Below are 18,495 nucleotides of genomic sequence, written 5' to 3' on the forward strand. Positions count from 1 at the left end.
AATAATCAAAAAGGATTGCTTAGCTGCAATTCTGTCTGTAACGGGATTTCGCTGGCTTGCTCAGAAATCTCAACATTTCAACGGAAGCAAAAGAGCTGCAGGTGCCCCCCAGTGGTACCTGCTCCTCTGTGGCCCCATCAGCATCTCATTACAGCTGCCTCTCCGGCCTCTCCTGGTCACAGCAGATATTCCCAGCACTCTTTCCTCCTCCAGAAATGAAGCGACTCCACAAACATGCACTGAGTCTTCAGCATATGGACCCTGGTCTTTCGAGGTCTCACAGCATAAATTCTAATGAGCCCACTCTCCAGTCTACAGAACAAACTAACCCCTCCTCCTTGACTAACCTGAATTAAGACAGCTCATACAGTACCCAGCACTGTTAACTAACAGGATGCAGCTGGTCAGAAGAAGTGAAGCACCCAACAAACTGTGAGCACCCGCCTTGGACCAAATTCCGTTTGTATCTCCTCTCCCTTTAATGCTCTCAACACAGCAGCATCACGGTGCAGAAGCGAACCTGGTAGGCAGGGGCACGCCGGGAGGGACAGACCTGGAAGAACACTGCCGAGGCTGCCCCATCCAGAGGTCTTCCCAAGATGTCGCCACCAGACCAAAATTTAAAGTATTAATAAGCAAATATTTCAACTAGTATATTTTACTGAAGCTCTCTACAGAAGGCGCTGTTCACTGGTGGAGGGGACTAATTAACCTTCACTAGTACATTTTGGGCTCATTATCCTATTGTCTCTTGAAAATGTTACTAAGCAATACACTGGCACACCAATTACAATTTACACTGTAATTAATTTATTCTACTGATAAGTTAACATTTATTACATTGTGGTAATTTATCTCATAGAAGTTTTATATTCTAATTGGGTTCAAATAATAGGGTTCAAAAAATTTCCTTCTGACTTCAATGCCTCAAAAAAATATTTGATTTTGATGGTATTAAGCAGTTTAAGAAAAAGCCACACTGAGCAAAGTAAGTCAGGGAAGACAAATATATTATATTGCTTATATGTAGAATCTAAAAAAATGGTACAAATGAACTTATTTACAAAACAGAAACAGAGTCACAGGTGTAGAAAACAAACATGGTTACCAAGGGGGCAGTCAGGGGAGGGATAAATCGGGACCGACACATACACACTACTACATATAAAATAGATGACTAAACAGGGCCTATAGTGCACAGGGAGCCCCTCTCAATACCGCATGGTGCCTGCATGGGACGAGACTCTGAAAGCGTGATATGTGTGTGTCTGTACATAATGGAGCCACACTGCTGCACAGCAGGGACGAACAACACTTTCAACCAACTCAGCTTCAATAAAATTAAAAAAAAATTAACATAAAAAATCCCAAGCCTTTCAAAAATGTTTGATGTGAATACCTGTCCCTCAAAAAGAAATCTTAGGCAGTGAGCAGCTTATTACAGTGGGAAAAAGTCAAACTCACATGATGTATTTTAAAGTTTTGCAAAAGGAAATTATTAGATGACAATGCTAATTACACAGGGGCAAAGAAAGCTATTTAATTTCATGTTAAATGTATCATATACATGCTCAGTTAATGTGGTTGTAAAAATGAAAGTTGGGTACAGTTGCTACTCTAATGTCAACATACCAGAGTTTCTTTTAAAAATGATATCCAGAATACATTTTTAGGCGTGTGAAAAGACAATTAAGTTGAAACCAGATGTTTCAATACACTGAGGAATACACTTATTTTTAAATTATCGGTTAGAAAACAGTACTATGGAGGGGAAAACCATGAACCACTGCTAAGTACTGTGACCATCCAGTACACGGGTGGGCACCACACAAGAGGCTGGGATGGCAGAGGTACCAGGACGAGGTGGCACGGAGCCCGGGGCTGCCTCCGGAGTGGGCACCAGACCAGCGTCACCAGGGCCCAGGGGTGGCAGCGGGCCGGGCGCTCCCGCACACGCAGCCAGAGGGCACGGTGAGGGGCTGGGCTGGAACTCGGTTTCCACGCCCCTGCTGGGGTCGTCACCCACAAGAGACCCAAGGACAGGCAACCCACACACCCTGCCGGGGCGTAGCCACGTCTTCCCCTGGCTAGCTTTTCTCTCAAGAAGCAGGAAGCACAGTGGGGATCGAAGGGTCCTGCCTATCCCCCCCTGCCTTCCCACACAGCAAGCAAACCAAGTGACTTCCCTTCTCTTCCAGCTGACCTCTGGCTTTGAATCTTCTCCAACCACATCTGCTTCTGAACCCACACTGCTCATGACCTGTTTCTCTTCATGGTGACCACGAAGGGACCCCCTCTGCATAACAACCTAGGGCGCTACACCCCAGGTACCCACCACGGTCCTGGGGCTGCCAGCTCTCCTGGGAAGGTGAAATGTACTGTGAGGATCTGAAAACAACAGGAAAACCTCATCTTCCTCTGCTGTCTTCGTTCACGACACAGTCATCCATCCATTCTGGTTCCATCCAGAAGGTTTCCAAGTTGCTCATTTTCCATCTCACTACATCTTTCAGACTGTTATTTCTCACCCACACTGAAAGGCCTTCATCAGAAATGCTCTTGGGAGTAAGTTTTGTGAGCTTATATAAATTAAGATGCAAATGTCATGATAAAGCGATCATCACAAGTTCCATTTATTTCTGACAGTTTTCATGGCCCCAGGACAAGGAATCAAGGATTTTGAAATACAAAGGCACTTATGAAAACACTTATTTGCTTCTTAAATAAATTGTACTTCTCTGTTAAGAAACTGATTATAGGGAGTTTAGTTCAGAAATGACGTTGTTGTTGTTGTTCAGTCACTCAGTTATGTCCGACTCTTTGCGACCACACGGATTGCAGCACGCCAGGCTTCCCTGTCTTTCCATATTTCCCGGAGATTGCTCAAACTCATGTCCATTGAGTCAATAATGCCATCCAACCATCTCACCCTCTGTCAAACCCTTTTCCTCCTGCCCTCAATCTTTCCCAGCATCCAGGTCTTGACATACTATCAATTAGTGCTTACTTTATACACAACAAATGACGAATAAGGCCTCATTGAGAAATTTATGTAAAAACTTAAGTCTTTTTAGTGGTACAAAGTATTTACTTTAAATAACAAATATGCTGTTTCCTATTTAGAACACCTGCCTTACAATCAAATTCATATTTTAAAGGAACTAGGGCCTGAATCCAAGTTTTCCGGTTGAGATGTTGGCTGTACACTCTGAGACTCGTCTCAGAGGTTATCATTAGGACTGCTTCTTCATTCAGCGTCTTGCCTCTGTATTGCTTTCCTGAAATTATAAGTTTATTTATATTCACACTGCTGATGAAGAAACACAACTTTTAATTGTGAGCAGCTGTAATATCCGAGTGTGCGGCTGAGCAAGTGCAGCGAGGCGCTGTGTGCTGTCACAGCTCCGAGGGCCACACAAGGTCTTGTCTACGTGCCACTGAATTACTTTATTGGAGGTTTGTTTCTCGAGTTAATCTCCTCCCGATGAGGCTTTGAAACACTATGATTTGTTAATATTAATAACAGTTATCCAAAAAAAGCACTCCCGAAGCCTTTCTATCTCTGTGGATTGACTGTAATACCATATTCCACAACATGTAGCTCTTTTGTGAACCACATGATCCCATTTTTAAACAAGTATTTAAAGCCAAAAATATTTTATTACTCAAGAAGGCAACTATTAAAACAATTAAGGGGTGCGGTGATTGTATACAACCACAAGAAGAGTGTAAAATTTTAATATGAAACACAACTTTTAAAATATTAATAAACTGCCCTTTTAAAGATAAAAGAGCTAGTCTCAAAACAGTCTTTGATATTTCAACTTGCAAAGTACACCTTGGCTGATCCTATTTGGGCTCTATTATCTGAAATGCCTTTACAACCACTCAGATAAAAGAAGAGGCTCTAATTCACATAATGGTACATATCACCTGTCTGTCAATGAGACATTTGAAAGCATCTTTTTATTAGAAACACAAATCAATATGCCCATGGGATTATAATAACTGCTGGAAGCAATCTGTATTATCATTTCATCCTTGCTGTTCTTGCTCTGAGCAACTTGTTATTATGAATGGCGTGAAAATGGCAACCTGTCACAATTGATTTTTCTTAACCTCCTGCAAGAATTTTTCCCTCTTAAATGTAATCAAGTATCATCTTATTAAATATATCTCAAGCTAGGTTTTATAAAGCAGTCCATTACTCTAATTGTATTCCTTGTAATTTAAAATTTCATCAAATATTACTGTAAAAGTAACTGCTTCATAATATAAACTTTTGTTCAAAGTTTTTAAACAGAATTTTTGAATTTTGTGTGGACCCCAATCCCTGCTTCTCATCTGCCTCAGTGAGCACTACAAGGGGAACATTCTGATTCTGAGATGGAGCTCTAAGAATATCTTTTTTAGAACTTTCCTCCACTCTAATTACATTTTAGGATTTATTCTTAATCCCCACGTCTGAATAAAACATGCTGCATTTTAAACAGTATTTTAATAAGCTCCTGCAATAAGGATAAAACAGTATTTCTGATTATAAAATTATCAAGTTGGATTTATAGAACCAATTTCAAGGCCATTCTACAAGGATGAATTTAAGCAGGATGTCTCCAAGTCATGGAATTCAGTTACAGCCAATAAATCTACGCAGGATCCTCATTTACCCGACTGTGGTGTCCACTCAGGGGCAGTGGCTCTCCGTCTCTGGTGTGTGTCAGAGACCCCAGAGGTTTGGACTGGGGAAGTCTGGGGGTCGGGGGGACTTCAGTCAGATCAGTGCCTGATGGGAAGCTGATATCACCAACCCAGGGCCACTTAACCTAGGGGTGCGGGTCAGGGGCCAGAGTAAGGCAGGAGGCTAAGCCCCAGAAGGTGCCAGGCTCCCTGCTGCATAAAAGGACATCCTTGGGATAAAACCCCATGACATCTGCTGCCACAGAGCGATGGACCTGGTGGGCACCTGTGTGAAACCTAGTTCAGGTCCATGGGTGACTGCACGCCTCTCCTCCTCTGCTGTCTAAAGTTGTCTTTAAAAAGCAGCTGGAGAACAAAACGGACAAAATGAAGACAAAAAGGAGAGTGGCACCCACAAGCCTTTGGATGCTAGCTGAGTACCTAACTTTTAAAGTATATTTTATGAAGTAACCAGTACTAAACGGTCAAATGATCTAACACGCATCCAGGAGGATATTTTACACAACACACAGGGTGGTCCACAAGAAGCCCAGCCTCAAAGGGGAAGTGATCCTCACATTCCGAGGGCTACAGAGAGTGCCTGGGGGTACTGCCAGAAGGCTCAGGGCTCCCCAAAGATGGACACCTATGCCGTGTGCAGAAGCCTGAGAAGGAGGGCCTTGTGAGTGAGCGTGGGTACTGAGAGTAATGATGTACAGCGTTGTAACCCACAGGGTGGCGGGGCATTGACCTCTCTGCCTGCTGGGGTCGGTGGGCAGCTACCGTCTCTGATGCGGGAAGCCGTCACCCCTCTATTCCTCAGGTGCTCCCACCTGACAACCTATAACTGTGGACCAGACCATTCTCCACTTCTGCTCTGGGGCTCTTGACCATCAGCCTGAGAAGACCACATACTTGCTACTAGCTCCACCAGAACTCTAAGATGCAGCTGGGTCTCAATAATTTAGGGGCCTGAATGGTTGAGCTATAATCTTCTCAATGCTTTTAGGAACTGTCTCAAACTCTCATCCTGTTCTGCATCAACTTCACTACATCAATTATCATCACTAACTTTCCCCTAACAGTGCTTTAACTGTAGTAGGAACTCAGAGCAGTTAAAAATTTACATGACCCTTCTGCATTCACGATAATGGAGGTAGGAAACAAATGAAATATGGAGTAAAAGCGGGGGGGTAAGAGCGGGGAGATACTGGCTGATTAGTTGATGACTGTGAATCTTTGATTATTATTTTTTACTGAGGTACAGCTGATTTACAGTGCTGTGTTAGACTAGATCTTCAGCATGGTGATTGAGTTATACATCTATATATGTAGTCTTTTTTGGGTTCTTACAAAGTAAGGTTCTTACACAATACTGAATGGAGCTCCCTGTGCTATACGGTAGGTCCCTGTTGGTGACATATAGTGGTGTGTGTATGTTCATGCCAACCTCCTCTTTTATCCCTCACCCCCCTCATTCCCCTTTTGTAACCATAACTTTGTTTTCTGTGTCTGTGAGTGTAAATATTTTTTACAAAATCAAAGAAGCCAGGCCATATTTTAGACGGTAACTGTTCTCCATATTACAGTATATAATTTCTCATTAAGAAATTCTGTGTTTGTATATTTAAATTACTCATCACATGCCTACAAAACTTATTCTTCCAAAACGTATTTTACTGCCATATGACCCAGCAATACCACTTCTGGGCATACACACTGAGGAAACCAGATCTGAAAGAGACACGTGCACCCCAATGTTCATCGCAGCACTGTTTATAATAGCCAGTACATGGAAGCAACCTAGATGCCCATCAGCAGATGAATGGATAAGGAAGCTGTGGTACATATACACCATGGAATATTACTCAGCCATTAAAAAGAATTCATTTGAATCAGTCCTAATGAGATGGATGAAACTGGGGCCCATTATACAGAGTGAAGTAAGCCAGAAAGATAAAGAACATTACAGCATACTAACACATATATATGGAATTTAGAAAGATGGTAACGATAACCCTATATGCAAAACAGAAAAAGAAGACACAGAAATACAGAACAGACTTTTGAACTCTGTGGGAGAATGTGAGGGTGGGATGTTTCGAAAGAACAGCATGTATATTATCTACGGTGAAACAGATCACCAGCCCAGGTGGGATGCATGAGACAAGTGCTCGGGCCTGGTGCACTGGGAAGACCCAGAGGAATCGGGTGGAGAGGGAGGTGGGAGGGGGGATCGGGATGGGGAATACGTGTAAATCTATGGCTGATTCATATCAATGTATGACAAAACCCACTGAAATGTTGTGAAGTAATTAGCCTCCAACTAATAAAAAAAAAAAAAACAAAAACGTATTTTTCCTCTGTATAAACTAAGACTCTCTCTTCTTTTATTGGAAGCATTAATAGTTCTGTGATATTTTCTCACCAGAAACAAAATCAACACAATCTTTTCCCCAGGGAGGCACTGCTCAGTTTTCACCCCCATGGCTCCTCCGGTGCCTTGGGCCCTGCCTAGAAGCCTGCCCGGTCTTCCCCGCTCATCTCGGCCGAGCGTCCCGGGTCAGGGTGCTCCTGGCCGCCCCGCACGCGGACAGGTCTGTGCAGGATGCTCACTCCCCGCTCCTTCACCTGCTGGCCCTTCAGCTTCTCATCCCCAGGGTGTCCAGAGCACTGACCTGCTGCGGCCCGCCCGAGCTCCAGAAACGCCTTCCTCTCCTCTCCTCTGCCTCAGCCCTTCACGACTGGCACCTGCAGGCTCTGTGAGGTTCCTTACTTCTGTTTCCAGCTCTGTGTGAAAGGCCTGGAAGCTCGCTGTAACCACAGTGCGGGTGGGCAGCAGTGCGTGTCATTAAACATCCCCAATTCTCCCTCTCCCAAGGCTGGGGCAGGCCGTAGGGCCCCGGTCACTCCAGTGCTCGGGCCAAGGGAACACGGCTGCACTGCTGACCGACCAGACAGGAGGGAGTGTGCAACCTGCCATGCCAGCTTCTTATCCCCATGGTTTTCGAGGTGTGTTTCCAGGACAGGCCCACGAGGGGCCGCGCCAAGCAGAGTGCCTGCCCACGCGTCAGACGTGTACACGAGCAGAGAGGAAACGTCTGGTGTGTGCCCTTCCACCTGACACTCCATCCCTCAATGTCCCCACAGACACTCACTCATAGGGCAGCTCTCAGAGTGGGTGGTTAGGAAAAGTGTGGCTTCCCTGAAGAAGTCTGATGAAAGTCAAAGTGTTTTAAAGGTTAGTTTTTGTTTCCACTAGGTTTCTGTGAAATCCAGAAGTGTGCTGGTTTAGGAAGCTACTGAGATGTAGTTTGCAAATAATAATGTCTTACAAACACTGAACATTTCTTTCTTCCCTTCTCTGTTTAAGATCTAAACACTACACATTCTTTTCATTCAACACACATCAACTTACCCTAAATAAATCACATCAGCTAATTTTTGTCCACTATAGCATGCTTGTAACATTTTCCTGAATTTTATTCTTATAAATCTAGCATTTAACACTTAGAAAGATTTAATGACCTATGCACATTGAGAGATTTTATTTCTTTCCTAAGATGATTCCTTGATCTATAAAACTGTTTCCATGTCAAGCTGGTGCTCCACCACCCAGAGTGTCTTTCGGGAGAAGCAGCCCCGTGCGGACAAGGCAGGTCCCACGCTGCAGCCCGCCGGCTCTGTCTGCTTGGGGGCCGCTGTGCAAGCTCCTGACACCACATGCACAGCCTGTGAGCAGCTGGGAGCATCACGAGGGCCTCCCACCAGAAGGGCTACAGTAAACGCTAGCCAAGCCCTGGGTAAGGTGAGGCCACAGAAGGGACACGTCTGCTCCCCGTGTAAGGCCAACAAGTGCCCAAGCAAGGGTCCGAGTCCAATCCTGCAGAACCCCCAAGATGCTTTTCCTAACCCCAAGGACACTGAGAAGGCTGTCTAAAACCAGGAGGAGGAGGAGAGGGGAGGACGCAGAGGAGGGGGGAGGGCAGACACGAGGCCTGACGGGGCGGGAGCTGTTGGGGGTGTGTCCTGACTGGCAGCAGGGCTTGGGCACTCATTTCGACTTAACATTTCACCTCACAGAAAGGTAATATGGAGAGGCAACATCTACCGAGTGCCCAGAGGCAAAGAGCTGGTCAGAGGCAACACCCAGAGTCTAGCCCAGGCTGGCCAGCTTCCAGGGTCAGAGTTCTTAACTGCGTCATAAACCCAACAAAGGACACTGGCACCCAAGGGAACAGCTCACTGAGCCAACACCAAAGGTGACCTGAGAAAAGAAGTGACCGAGGGCAGACAGTGAGAGTGACAGAGGTGAGCTGCACTGAGGGGTAAGGGAGAATTAGAAAGCTGTATTAAAGCGTTTCAAGGCTTTAAAGTTAATATTTAAAACTAAATTTATCCTCGAATAGCATAATAAATGTAAAAGCAAAATGATTGAGGAAAACACCCTAAAAATCATACAGGCATTATTAGACATCCTAGCTTTGCCTACTGAAGAAAAGAAAAACACCATACTACCTGGAAAACACACATAACTGTGTATGTGATGCTAACTCTTGTCATTAGTATAATAATTTATTTTTAAATAATTTAACTCTATTGCAGAATTACTGACAGATATATCTGATTTGCTCAAATTAAGGCCAAGTTTATAAAACTTGGTTTATATAAATCGACAGAGATTTATTTCTCCCCATTATCAAAATCAGAATTTCTACTAAAACAACAGTAGCACAACCTTTTCTTTGACTTCTGTAAACATGCGCCAGGCAGACACCTGGAGCCCTAACAGACACAGAGATGTTAAGCGCCATCGACCTCACTCACAGAGCAACTCCTGCTCTCCGTCATCGTCAGTCAGCGGCTCTGCAGACGGCCCAACCATTCAGAGAATCAGGGACGCTTTGCTAGCCTCTGAAGGTTAACTATTTTTTAAAATAGTATTTAGCTGAAAAAATGAGACACATCCTGTCCTAAAAGGTATTTCCTCAAAGAATGATTTCATTTCTATCGCTTGGTTATAAAATTTCCTACAGAAGACACACTCTTCTGTTAATTACTCACAAAGCAGGCACAGCTCCATGAGAGGACTTTTTGTTCTACTCAGATACACAGAAATTGTATTTCAAAGAAAAATGAGTAAAATGCAGTAAGAAAGAGCTTCTCATTGAGCAGATATTAACACATATTATGACTTGATACAAAACATGTTACTTAAATAGTAACTACTGAGAATTCAAACTAATTTTTTGTTATGATTTAACTTACATACACAATGACTACATAAATAACAATTTTAGGACTATAATAGGAATATAATTTTAGGAATATAATCTAGCAGTCTTTAAAACTAAAATCTAGTTTTCAACATGCTTCTTCTGAAATGGAAATAACTTAAAACTACTTTAACAATACACTATCAAGTTAAATACCATAAAAACATTAATACAGATTCATTTTAAAAGTGAACCATCAACATTGAGTGTAAATTATAAATAGATTGAGGAGAAATTAAAAGACCCATAATTAACTGTTAAATTATGGGTAAATTATATATACAACAATGAAAATTTAAGAGACATATAAAACTCTTGATTAAGCAAAGAAAAGTAGTTCTGAAAATTCTTCCAGACAAGCTTGCTGTTACACAGAGAATCCATGTCCCAGACCACCAACACAGGAAGCTCTACTCCTATGACATGCATGAAGCTAACACGACCGAGCTGCCTGGAACTGCTTGTCCTCTCCCAGGGAAAGCAGAGGCCGCTCATGAAAGCAGTCAGTGCTCCATCTAACCTACCTTGTTTTTTGGATTTGATGTATTCATGACACTTCTAGTCTCTTTTCCAGTATAGATGACCACACCTATTACAGTACCTGCAAAACACAGAAGTGGCCCTTACAGAGAAACTTGAATGGTAAGCAGAGGTAACACCTCCTAGTAAAATACTAATGTACCATTTGATTCTATACATATTTATCTAATAGCATATTTAATTTTGGTTACTCAATAAAATCTAATCTTAACTTTAAAAACAGACTTTGAAAAACTCAACTGATTTCTCACGCAATGAAAATGCACTAATACTCTCTTTGGTAACAACAGAAAGTGTGACAACGGAAGTTGTTCATTCACTAATGCCTATTAAAATGGTAACTTGAACACTGAAGTTACATTGAGAGAGCCTACGTTAAACTGATCAAACTTGTGACCATAAATGACATGGTACCAGGTGAGCCATTTCCTCTGAACAGGAGTCTGAGAGCATCTTTCCACTGTAAAGATTCAGGACAACCAGGTACAAGAAACTTTGTGGACATTTCAGCACACAGACAATGAAAACAGTAAGAGAAATATTATAAAGACAGTATTTGCTTTGGAATCTGTATGTCTCTTTTACTCACATCTCCTAAAAGTTTGGTTTTCTAATCATACATGTCAGAAAGAAATTGTTAACTTTGTGCTCTATCAAACTTAAGATAAAAGAAAAATAAAATACCCCAAGAATGACCTATAGATTACAAAGGCTCAAATCAGAGGTACTCATTTCTGAAATACCAACTTAAAAACCATGGGGATGTCCCTGGCGGTCCAGGGGTTGAGAATCTGCCGTGCAGGGCAGGGCACACGGGTTCGGTCCCTGCTTGGGGAACTAAGATCTCACATGCTGCAGGTCAATCACAGAGCGTGAGTCAAAGTCACGCAGTCGTGTCCAACTCTGCGACCCCACAGATGATACAGTCCATGGAATTCTCCAGGCCAGAATACTGGAGTGGGTAGCCTTCCCCTTCTCCAGGGGATTTCCCCCAAAATGCAAGGAAAATCCCGTGGGCTGAAATTAGGCCTGAGGCAGCCAAAAAAGAAACTGAAAATACCAAAAAACAACAACATGGAAGTATGTTTCTTGAACTGCTGCTATGAGTAATTTATATTCCTAACTTTCCACCAAATTTGAAGGTGAGAAATATAATTGAGGTGAGAAAGACAGTGTCTATACTACTGACTGAAGTCAACCACTGTACAACTAATCATGTAATTATACAAGCCTCTTCTGTCTCGTTACTGTAGCGTGTGGAATCTGCGGCGCTGAGGCAGGACCTGTGGGGCAGACACGGCTGTGGCAATCTCGGGTCCATGGGAGCAGGACAGCTGCTGTCACTCATCCCTCCACGGAACCCCGGAAAGGCAGAAGATGCCAGCGTGTCACTCAGCGTGACATCCGCCAAGGTCATGTCTGCCCCTTCTTAGAAGAAGCATGCCTTTGTTCCCTTTTTAACTGAAAGCCCCTGGCAAAGCTGGGAGGCCTGCATTTACTGTGGCCTTGAGCCCTGTGTGACTATGGGCTCCCACTCTGCCAACGGCAGACACAGAGAGTGACCGGTGAGACCTGCACGGAGTCTGGGCTCCACCAATGGGCACATCAGGGGAGGAGCAAGACCACAGGAGGTGAGGGGGAGCCATCCCGCAACAACGCCCCTCGAGCCCCAAGTCTGAATCATGAGCTGCAGGCTGGTACCTGTTCTCTGCCCCCAGTTCCTGCCTCTCGAACTCCATCCTGCTTTTCTGTCCGTGCTCTCCGGTCCAGTCTCTAGGGACACCCGAGGGGAAGGGGTTCGCCTGCTGTCTGACCTCTGATACTAAACTTTCTCCAGAGCAAGAGTGTTGCAAACTACATGGTACAGGTTCTATTTTTAAATTTCTAAGTGGTCATGAGGACTAATTTTGTAAAATACCACATCAATAAATTATCGAAACAAAAATTTTTGAGACAATGTATGTCCCAACTTTCTTAACATTAAATTACTTCATTAAATTCTTATATAAGTTTTCAAATATTTACTCTCACTTCCAGTATTGATCACTATCAGTATCAGCCTGGACCCCGTATGGCCCACACGCCCAGCAGTCCTGCTCTGGGACTCCCCTGGACCCCGTCTGGGCACACACGCCCAGCGGTCCTGCTCTGGGGCTCAGCCTGGACCCCGTCTGGCATACATGCCCAGCGGTCCTGCTCTGGGCCTCAGCCTGGACCCTGTTTGGGCACATACGCCCAGCCAGTGGTCCTGCTCTGGGGCTCAGCCTAGACCCCGTCTGGCACACACACCCAGCAGTCCTGCTCTGGGGCTCAGCCTGGACCCCGTCTGGTATATACACCCAGCGGTCCTGCTCTGGGGCTCAGCCTGGACCCTGTTTGGGCACATACGCCCAGCCAGTGGTCCTGCTCTGGGGCTCAGCCTAGACCCCATCTGGCACACACACCCAGCAGTCCTGCTCTGGGGCTCAACCTGGACCCCGTCTGGCACACACACCCAGCAGTCCTGCTCTGGGGCTCAGCCTGGACCCCGTCTGGCACACACACCCAGCAGTCCTGCTCTGGGGCTCAGCCTGGACCCCGTCTGGCACACACACCCAGAGATCCTGCTCTGGGGCTCAGCCTGGACCCCGTCTGGCACACACACCCAGCAGTCCTACTCTGGGACTCAACCTGGACCCCGTCTGGCACACACACCCAGCAGTCCTGCTCTGGGGCTCAGCCTGGACCCCGTCTGGCACACACACCCAGAGATCCTGCTCTGGGGCTCAGCTGGACCCCGTATGGCACACAAGTCCAGCGGTCCTGCTCTTGAGGACTCATTCTTGCTTCCAGGCTCAGCCACTTATGATCGCATGCTCACATCCACCTGTCACTGAAATATGGTGGGTTCCTGGCTCTCTGAACCAACAAGGGGAAGGAACATGGCCCCCTAGGAAGTCCATTTGTCCCTCTCTGGTGCCCTCAGTCCTTGGGTCTGTCTGTCAACTTTAGTCCTTGCTTCCAGACGTTCAGTTCCTACAAGGAAGGAAGACCTGAGTTTACTCTACCAGGAAGCAACTTGAACTCAATTGACACTTTTTAAATTTTTATTGGGGTATAGATGATTTACAATGTTAGGGTTAGTTTCAAGTGCACAGCCAAGTGAATCTGTTATACATATATTAATAAATAAAACAAAATGATAAATAATAAAATAAAACTTAACTACTTTTTTAGATTCTTTTCCTGTACAAGCCATTACAGAGTATTGAGTAGCATTCCCTGTGCTATATAGCAGGTCCTTACTAGTTATCCATTTTATGTATAGTAGTGACATGTAACTTTTGAAGAATAAGATTTTTAAAAATTCTGGTCTTTCCTTCTCAATTTGTAATCAAGTGAAAGAAGACAAGAGTTCTTATAGTATTTCTGGAAGTCCAAAGTATTTTAAGCATACTTCACTGCATGGGAGTTAGGTAATATAAAAATTATTCACATCAATAAAGTCTTTAAATAGTTAAGTATGTGTTAAAAGATTTCAAATTCATGAAAAAAGTTTGCATTTTAAAAATGCCTAAACAGAAATTAAAATTAAATGTACTTTATTTAAACTTTGGAATGGAAGGTTTTAAACAACCTAAACAGTCTCTTAGAAGGTAAAATACTCCAGCAACTGTATTCTGTACCTTAATAAGGAAGGGTTACCTATGCAGTAATTGCATTATGATGCCTAAGTCTGTGTCTTCAATGCTACGGTTCACAACTGGGAGCTACACCACCTGCCAAGGCATGCTGAGACTGAAGGTCAGGAGAGAAACGGTGTGCACAGGGAATTATCTGGGGCCCACAAGCCCAGTTCTTTGAGAAGCACACAAGTCACTAGGACTGCGGACCAGTCGAACAGTCTAACATGCAGGAACAAAGATGAAATGGATTGATAAAGAAAGAGAATCTTCAAATATCTTTATGAGTAAACCCAATCTTGATCCTTTTTAAGAATACATATCAATATAATGAAAAAAAAATTCTACACAACACCTAGATGCAGGAAACGTAAAATCTGTGACCAGGTACCTAATTGTGGATGCTGTGGGGTTTCCCACAGGCTATGACATGCTAAGTGCTGAAGGTGAAGGCCTGGACTCCATGCCTGGCCCAGTGGCACGCAGCCTCGGGATGTGACCCTGCTGATGGCGGTGGCATCTGAGCATAGCCCAGCACCTGGGACTCAGAAGGCACCTCTGAGGTCTCTCATCATGTGCAATCCTTACTTCCTCTCTCTTTTCACTAGAAACTCCTCATGACAAAAAAGTAATACCTGAAGAGTCGTCTGCTATCACACTTCCTCCCCTCCCCTCTAAAGGGACAGGTGTTCTCCTGCAGGAGCAGCCTGTCGCCTGTGCGCACATGCATGCATTCAGACACACAGGCAACAGCCTGCTCCGTGTGCTGGGCACACAGGCCTGGACCAGTGTCTTCAGCCTGCAGTGCCCTCGGCACGAGGCCTCCGCCTGGTGGTCAGCGCTGAGTGGTCAGGCTCCAGGTTCTCGCTGCATCCTCTCCTTCGGGCGCATCCGTCTGTTTTTAAATCTAGTTCATCTGTACCTTCCACAGAGAAGCCTTCCAGACCCTGACAGGTGAGCTTTTTACTTGTTTGTTTTCAGGGCACCCTGCACTCTTCTGAGACACTCAGCAAAGCTCAGATGATTTGTCTCATTTTCTTTCTTTTCCTTTTGCTTCAGCTGCACTGTGCAGATTGCAAGATCTTACGTTCCCCAACCAGGGATTGAACCTGGGCCCCAGAAGTGAAAGCACTGAGTCCTAACCACTGGCTGCTGCTGCTGCTAAGTCGCTTCAGTCATGTCCGACTCTGTGCGACCCCACAGACGGCAGCCCACCAGGCTCCTCTGTCCCTTGGATTCTCCAGGCAAGAATACTAGAGTGGGGTGCCATTTCCTTCTCCAGTGCGTGAAAGGGAAAAGTGAAAGTGAAGTTGCTCAGTCGTGTCTAACCCTCAGCAACCCCGTGTACTGCAGCCTACTAGGCTCCTCCGTCCATGGGATTTTCCAGGCAAGAGTACTGGAGTGGGGTGCCATTTCCTTCTCCACCTAACCACTGAACTGCCAGGGAACTGCCTTTGTCTCATTTTCTTACTGTCTTTTTCGCCATGAGCTCCTGAGGACAGGATCCGTAAGGACTCTGGCACACTGGTCTGGAGCAGAGACCCCACACAAAGCCCCAGGGCGGGGGTCAGGGGGGCTGCACTGGCGACAGACGCCAGGACAGACAGTCCTGCATCCTCCCTGCTAGCACCCTGACGCTCCCGGCTGCTTGCCTCCTGGTACCATCCACAGGGTCAACCACCTTCTGAAAGGGGAAGCACTTAGAGTGTCTCATCTCTCAGAGAAATCCACTTGATGAAATGCACATGTAAATGCCTCCCTGTTTGACAACTAGAAAAAACATCGGAGTGGGTTGCCATTTCCTCCTCCAGGGGATCTTCCCTGATCCAGGGACTGAACCCACATCTCTTGCATCTCCTGCACCGGCAGGTTGATTTTCACTGCTAGTGCCACCAGGGAAGCCCTAAAAATAAACCAACATGCTCCAATTTCACATGAAAGAACCTGCACCCTGGCCCCTAAAGGGCTAATCAGATCCACCTCATCAGGCCCCTGCCTCATCTAACACTTCCCCCACAGACAACCCACCACATCGACCCCTTGTGTTCTGTTAGATGGATGAGCAGTCTAAGACCCCTCTAAACTCACCAGCTGCCCACTACCTCCTCACCAGTTCTGCTGCACCACCTTCTTGAAGGCACAGTGAGAAGCCTGTCATGAAACAGGTGTCAGAACTGTCTCCCCACAAAGGAGCAGCCTCCATGCAGCTCAGTTTCTCCTCAAAGTGTGAGGACCGCACAGGGGCCTAGCTCTGAGCTCGTCTGAGAGGCAGACTGTCAGGCCGGGCCCATGAGGTCCCCCTGTGATGAAAGCACTCTGACACATGCTTGTCTGGAGTCACCTAAACACACAAAGCATCTCCTACACGTGCGAACTCAACACTAAAACCACAACTCTTTTCTCACCTGATGCAACCACAGTGCTTGCCCACAATGTATTTTCTATGCTGAGACTTTCATGAACAGGTGGATCACTGTCTTCCTATTCAGGGAGAGAAAAGAAAGAAAAATGCAAATTAGCAACTTTTTTATTACTCATACTTCAGATATCCACAGTGTTAAAACAAGCCCACCAGCTGCATTCAACTAACAAGCAGAGAAAAAGCAGTGAAAAATAGGCAAAAAGACAGGAATTTACACACGCTTCTGGGATGACGGTGGAGCAGGAAGCACCAGGAAACACTCCCCACCTGGATAACAACCTCAGGGACAGAATCCATCTGATGTAACTAACTTGGAATCTGGAGCTGGTGAAGGGTGGCGAGTTCCAGAGGTCACACATGTTTCTGGAGCTGCCTGTGGGAGCCAGGGTGGACAAAAGGACCCTATGCTTCAGGATTGGGAACCTGTGCTCTGATGCCACGTTGGTTGGCAGAGATGCAGCTAACGAGGTAGGCGGCCACTGCTGCTACCCCTTCCCCACCCAGAGAAGTGATCTCCAGGGGACTTCAAGGACCAGTGATCTTTTAACCCCTACCATTTTTCTCTTTTTCCCCTTTTGGGAGCCAGATATTAAAGACCAGGATATTCAAAAACAACTGCATATACGGGAAAAAAACAGAAAACAATGGCACATGCCCAAGAAAAGGCTCAGAAAAGACATAAGAAGATATCAAGTTTATGCCTCAGGCTGAGCTGACAATCAAACAACAACAAACAAAAGCAAACACAGAAACCCAGCAAACCCTGATTTTAACTTCCAGGGTTACCACATCAGTACATTCAAATGCTTGTTGAACAGCAAAAAGTAACAAGGCATAAAAGAAACAGAAAAGTATGCTCCATTCAAAGGAAAAATATAAATCAACAGGAACTATCCCTGAAAAAGACCTGATGGCAGATATACTAGACAAAGACTTTAAAAGAAAAATATTAAAGATGTTTAAAGACAAAGATATGGAGAAAGTCAAGAAAACAAAGTATAAACAAAGCAGAAATGTGAATGAAGAGACAGAAAATCCAAAGAGAAACCAAAAGAAATTCCAGAGCTGAAAAGTATTATGATCAAAATGAAAAATTCACTAAAGGGATTCAAGGTAGTTTGAGCAGACAGAAGGATCACAAGAGACATTATGTATTAATTAAATAAGGCAAAAAGATATGATAATTAAAAACAATTATGCTCCTAATGGGCCTTTCCAGGTGGTGCAGTGGTAAAGAACCCGCCTGCCAACGCAGGAGACATAAGAGACATCAGATGTAACTATTTGAAAGAAGGTCCAATCCCTGGGTCGGGAAGATCCCCTGGAGAGGGCATGGCAACCCACTCCAGTCTTCTTGCCTGGAGAATCCCATGGACAGAGGAACCTGGCTGGTTACAGTCCATGGGGTCATAAAGAGTCAGACACGACTGAAGCGACTTAGCACGCATGCATGTTCCTAATGAAAGACAATGTATGAAACAACAACTGATAAAACTGAAGGAAGGACAACTCTGATATCAAAGCCAGACAGAGAGACTACCTTGAAAAGTAAACTACTTATCAATATCTTCTATGAACAATGATACAAAAATCCTACACAAAACATCAGAAAACCAAATTAAGCAGCAAATTAAAGGATTATACTCCATGACCAAGTGAGATTTACTCCTGAAATACAAGGATGATTCAACATGCTAATCAATCAACAAAATATATCACAATAACAGAATGAAGGAAAAAATACCCTACATGATCACCTCAATTGATGCAGAAAATGCATTTGCCAAAATTCAATGCCCTTTCTTGACAGAAAACATTCAACAAACTAGGAATAGAAGGGAACTACCTCCTTATATTAAAAGCCATTATGAAAAACCCACCATGTGTATCACATGAAACAGTGAAATACTAAAACCTT

The 18,495-nt window shown here is 44.7% G+C and overlaps 1 protein-coding gene across 4 annotated transcripts in view; it reads right to left on the minus strand.

Annotated features, from left to right (window-relative positions):
• Nucleotides 1–18,495, minus strand: part of ATP9B (ATPase phospholipid transporting 9B (putative)) — a 161,451-nt gene that overhangs the window by 65,482 nt on the left and 77,474 nt on the right. For all 4 annotated transcript variants that reach the window (XM_043888757.1, XM_043888758.1, XM_043888759.1 and 1 more), the window contains 2 exons: nt 16,561–16,636; nt 10,478–10,554 (listed from right to left, as the gene is read on the minus strand). In XM_043888757.1, coding sequence (XP_043744692.1) covers nt 10,478–10,554; nt 16,561–16,636 — 153 coding nt within the window. The remainder of the gene's footprint in view (nt 1–10,477; nt 10,555–16,560; nt 16,637–18,495) is intronic.

Source organism: Cervus elaphus, chromosome 27, assembly GCF_910594005.1.
Source record: "Cervus elaphus chromosome 27, mCerEla1.1, whole genome shotgun sequence".
Classification (NCBI taxonomy): Eukaryota; Metazoa; Chordata; class Mammalia; order Artiodactyla; family Cervidae; genus Cervus; species Cervus elaphus.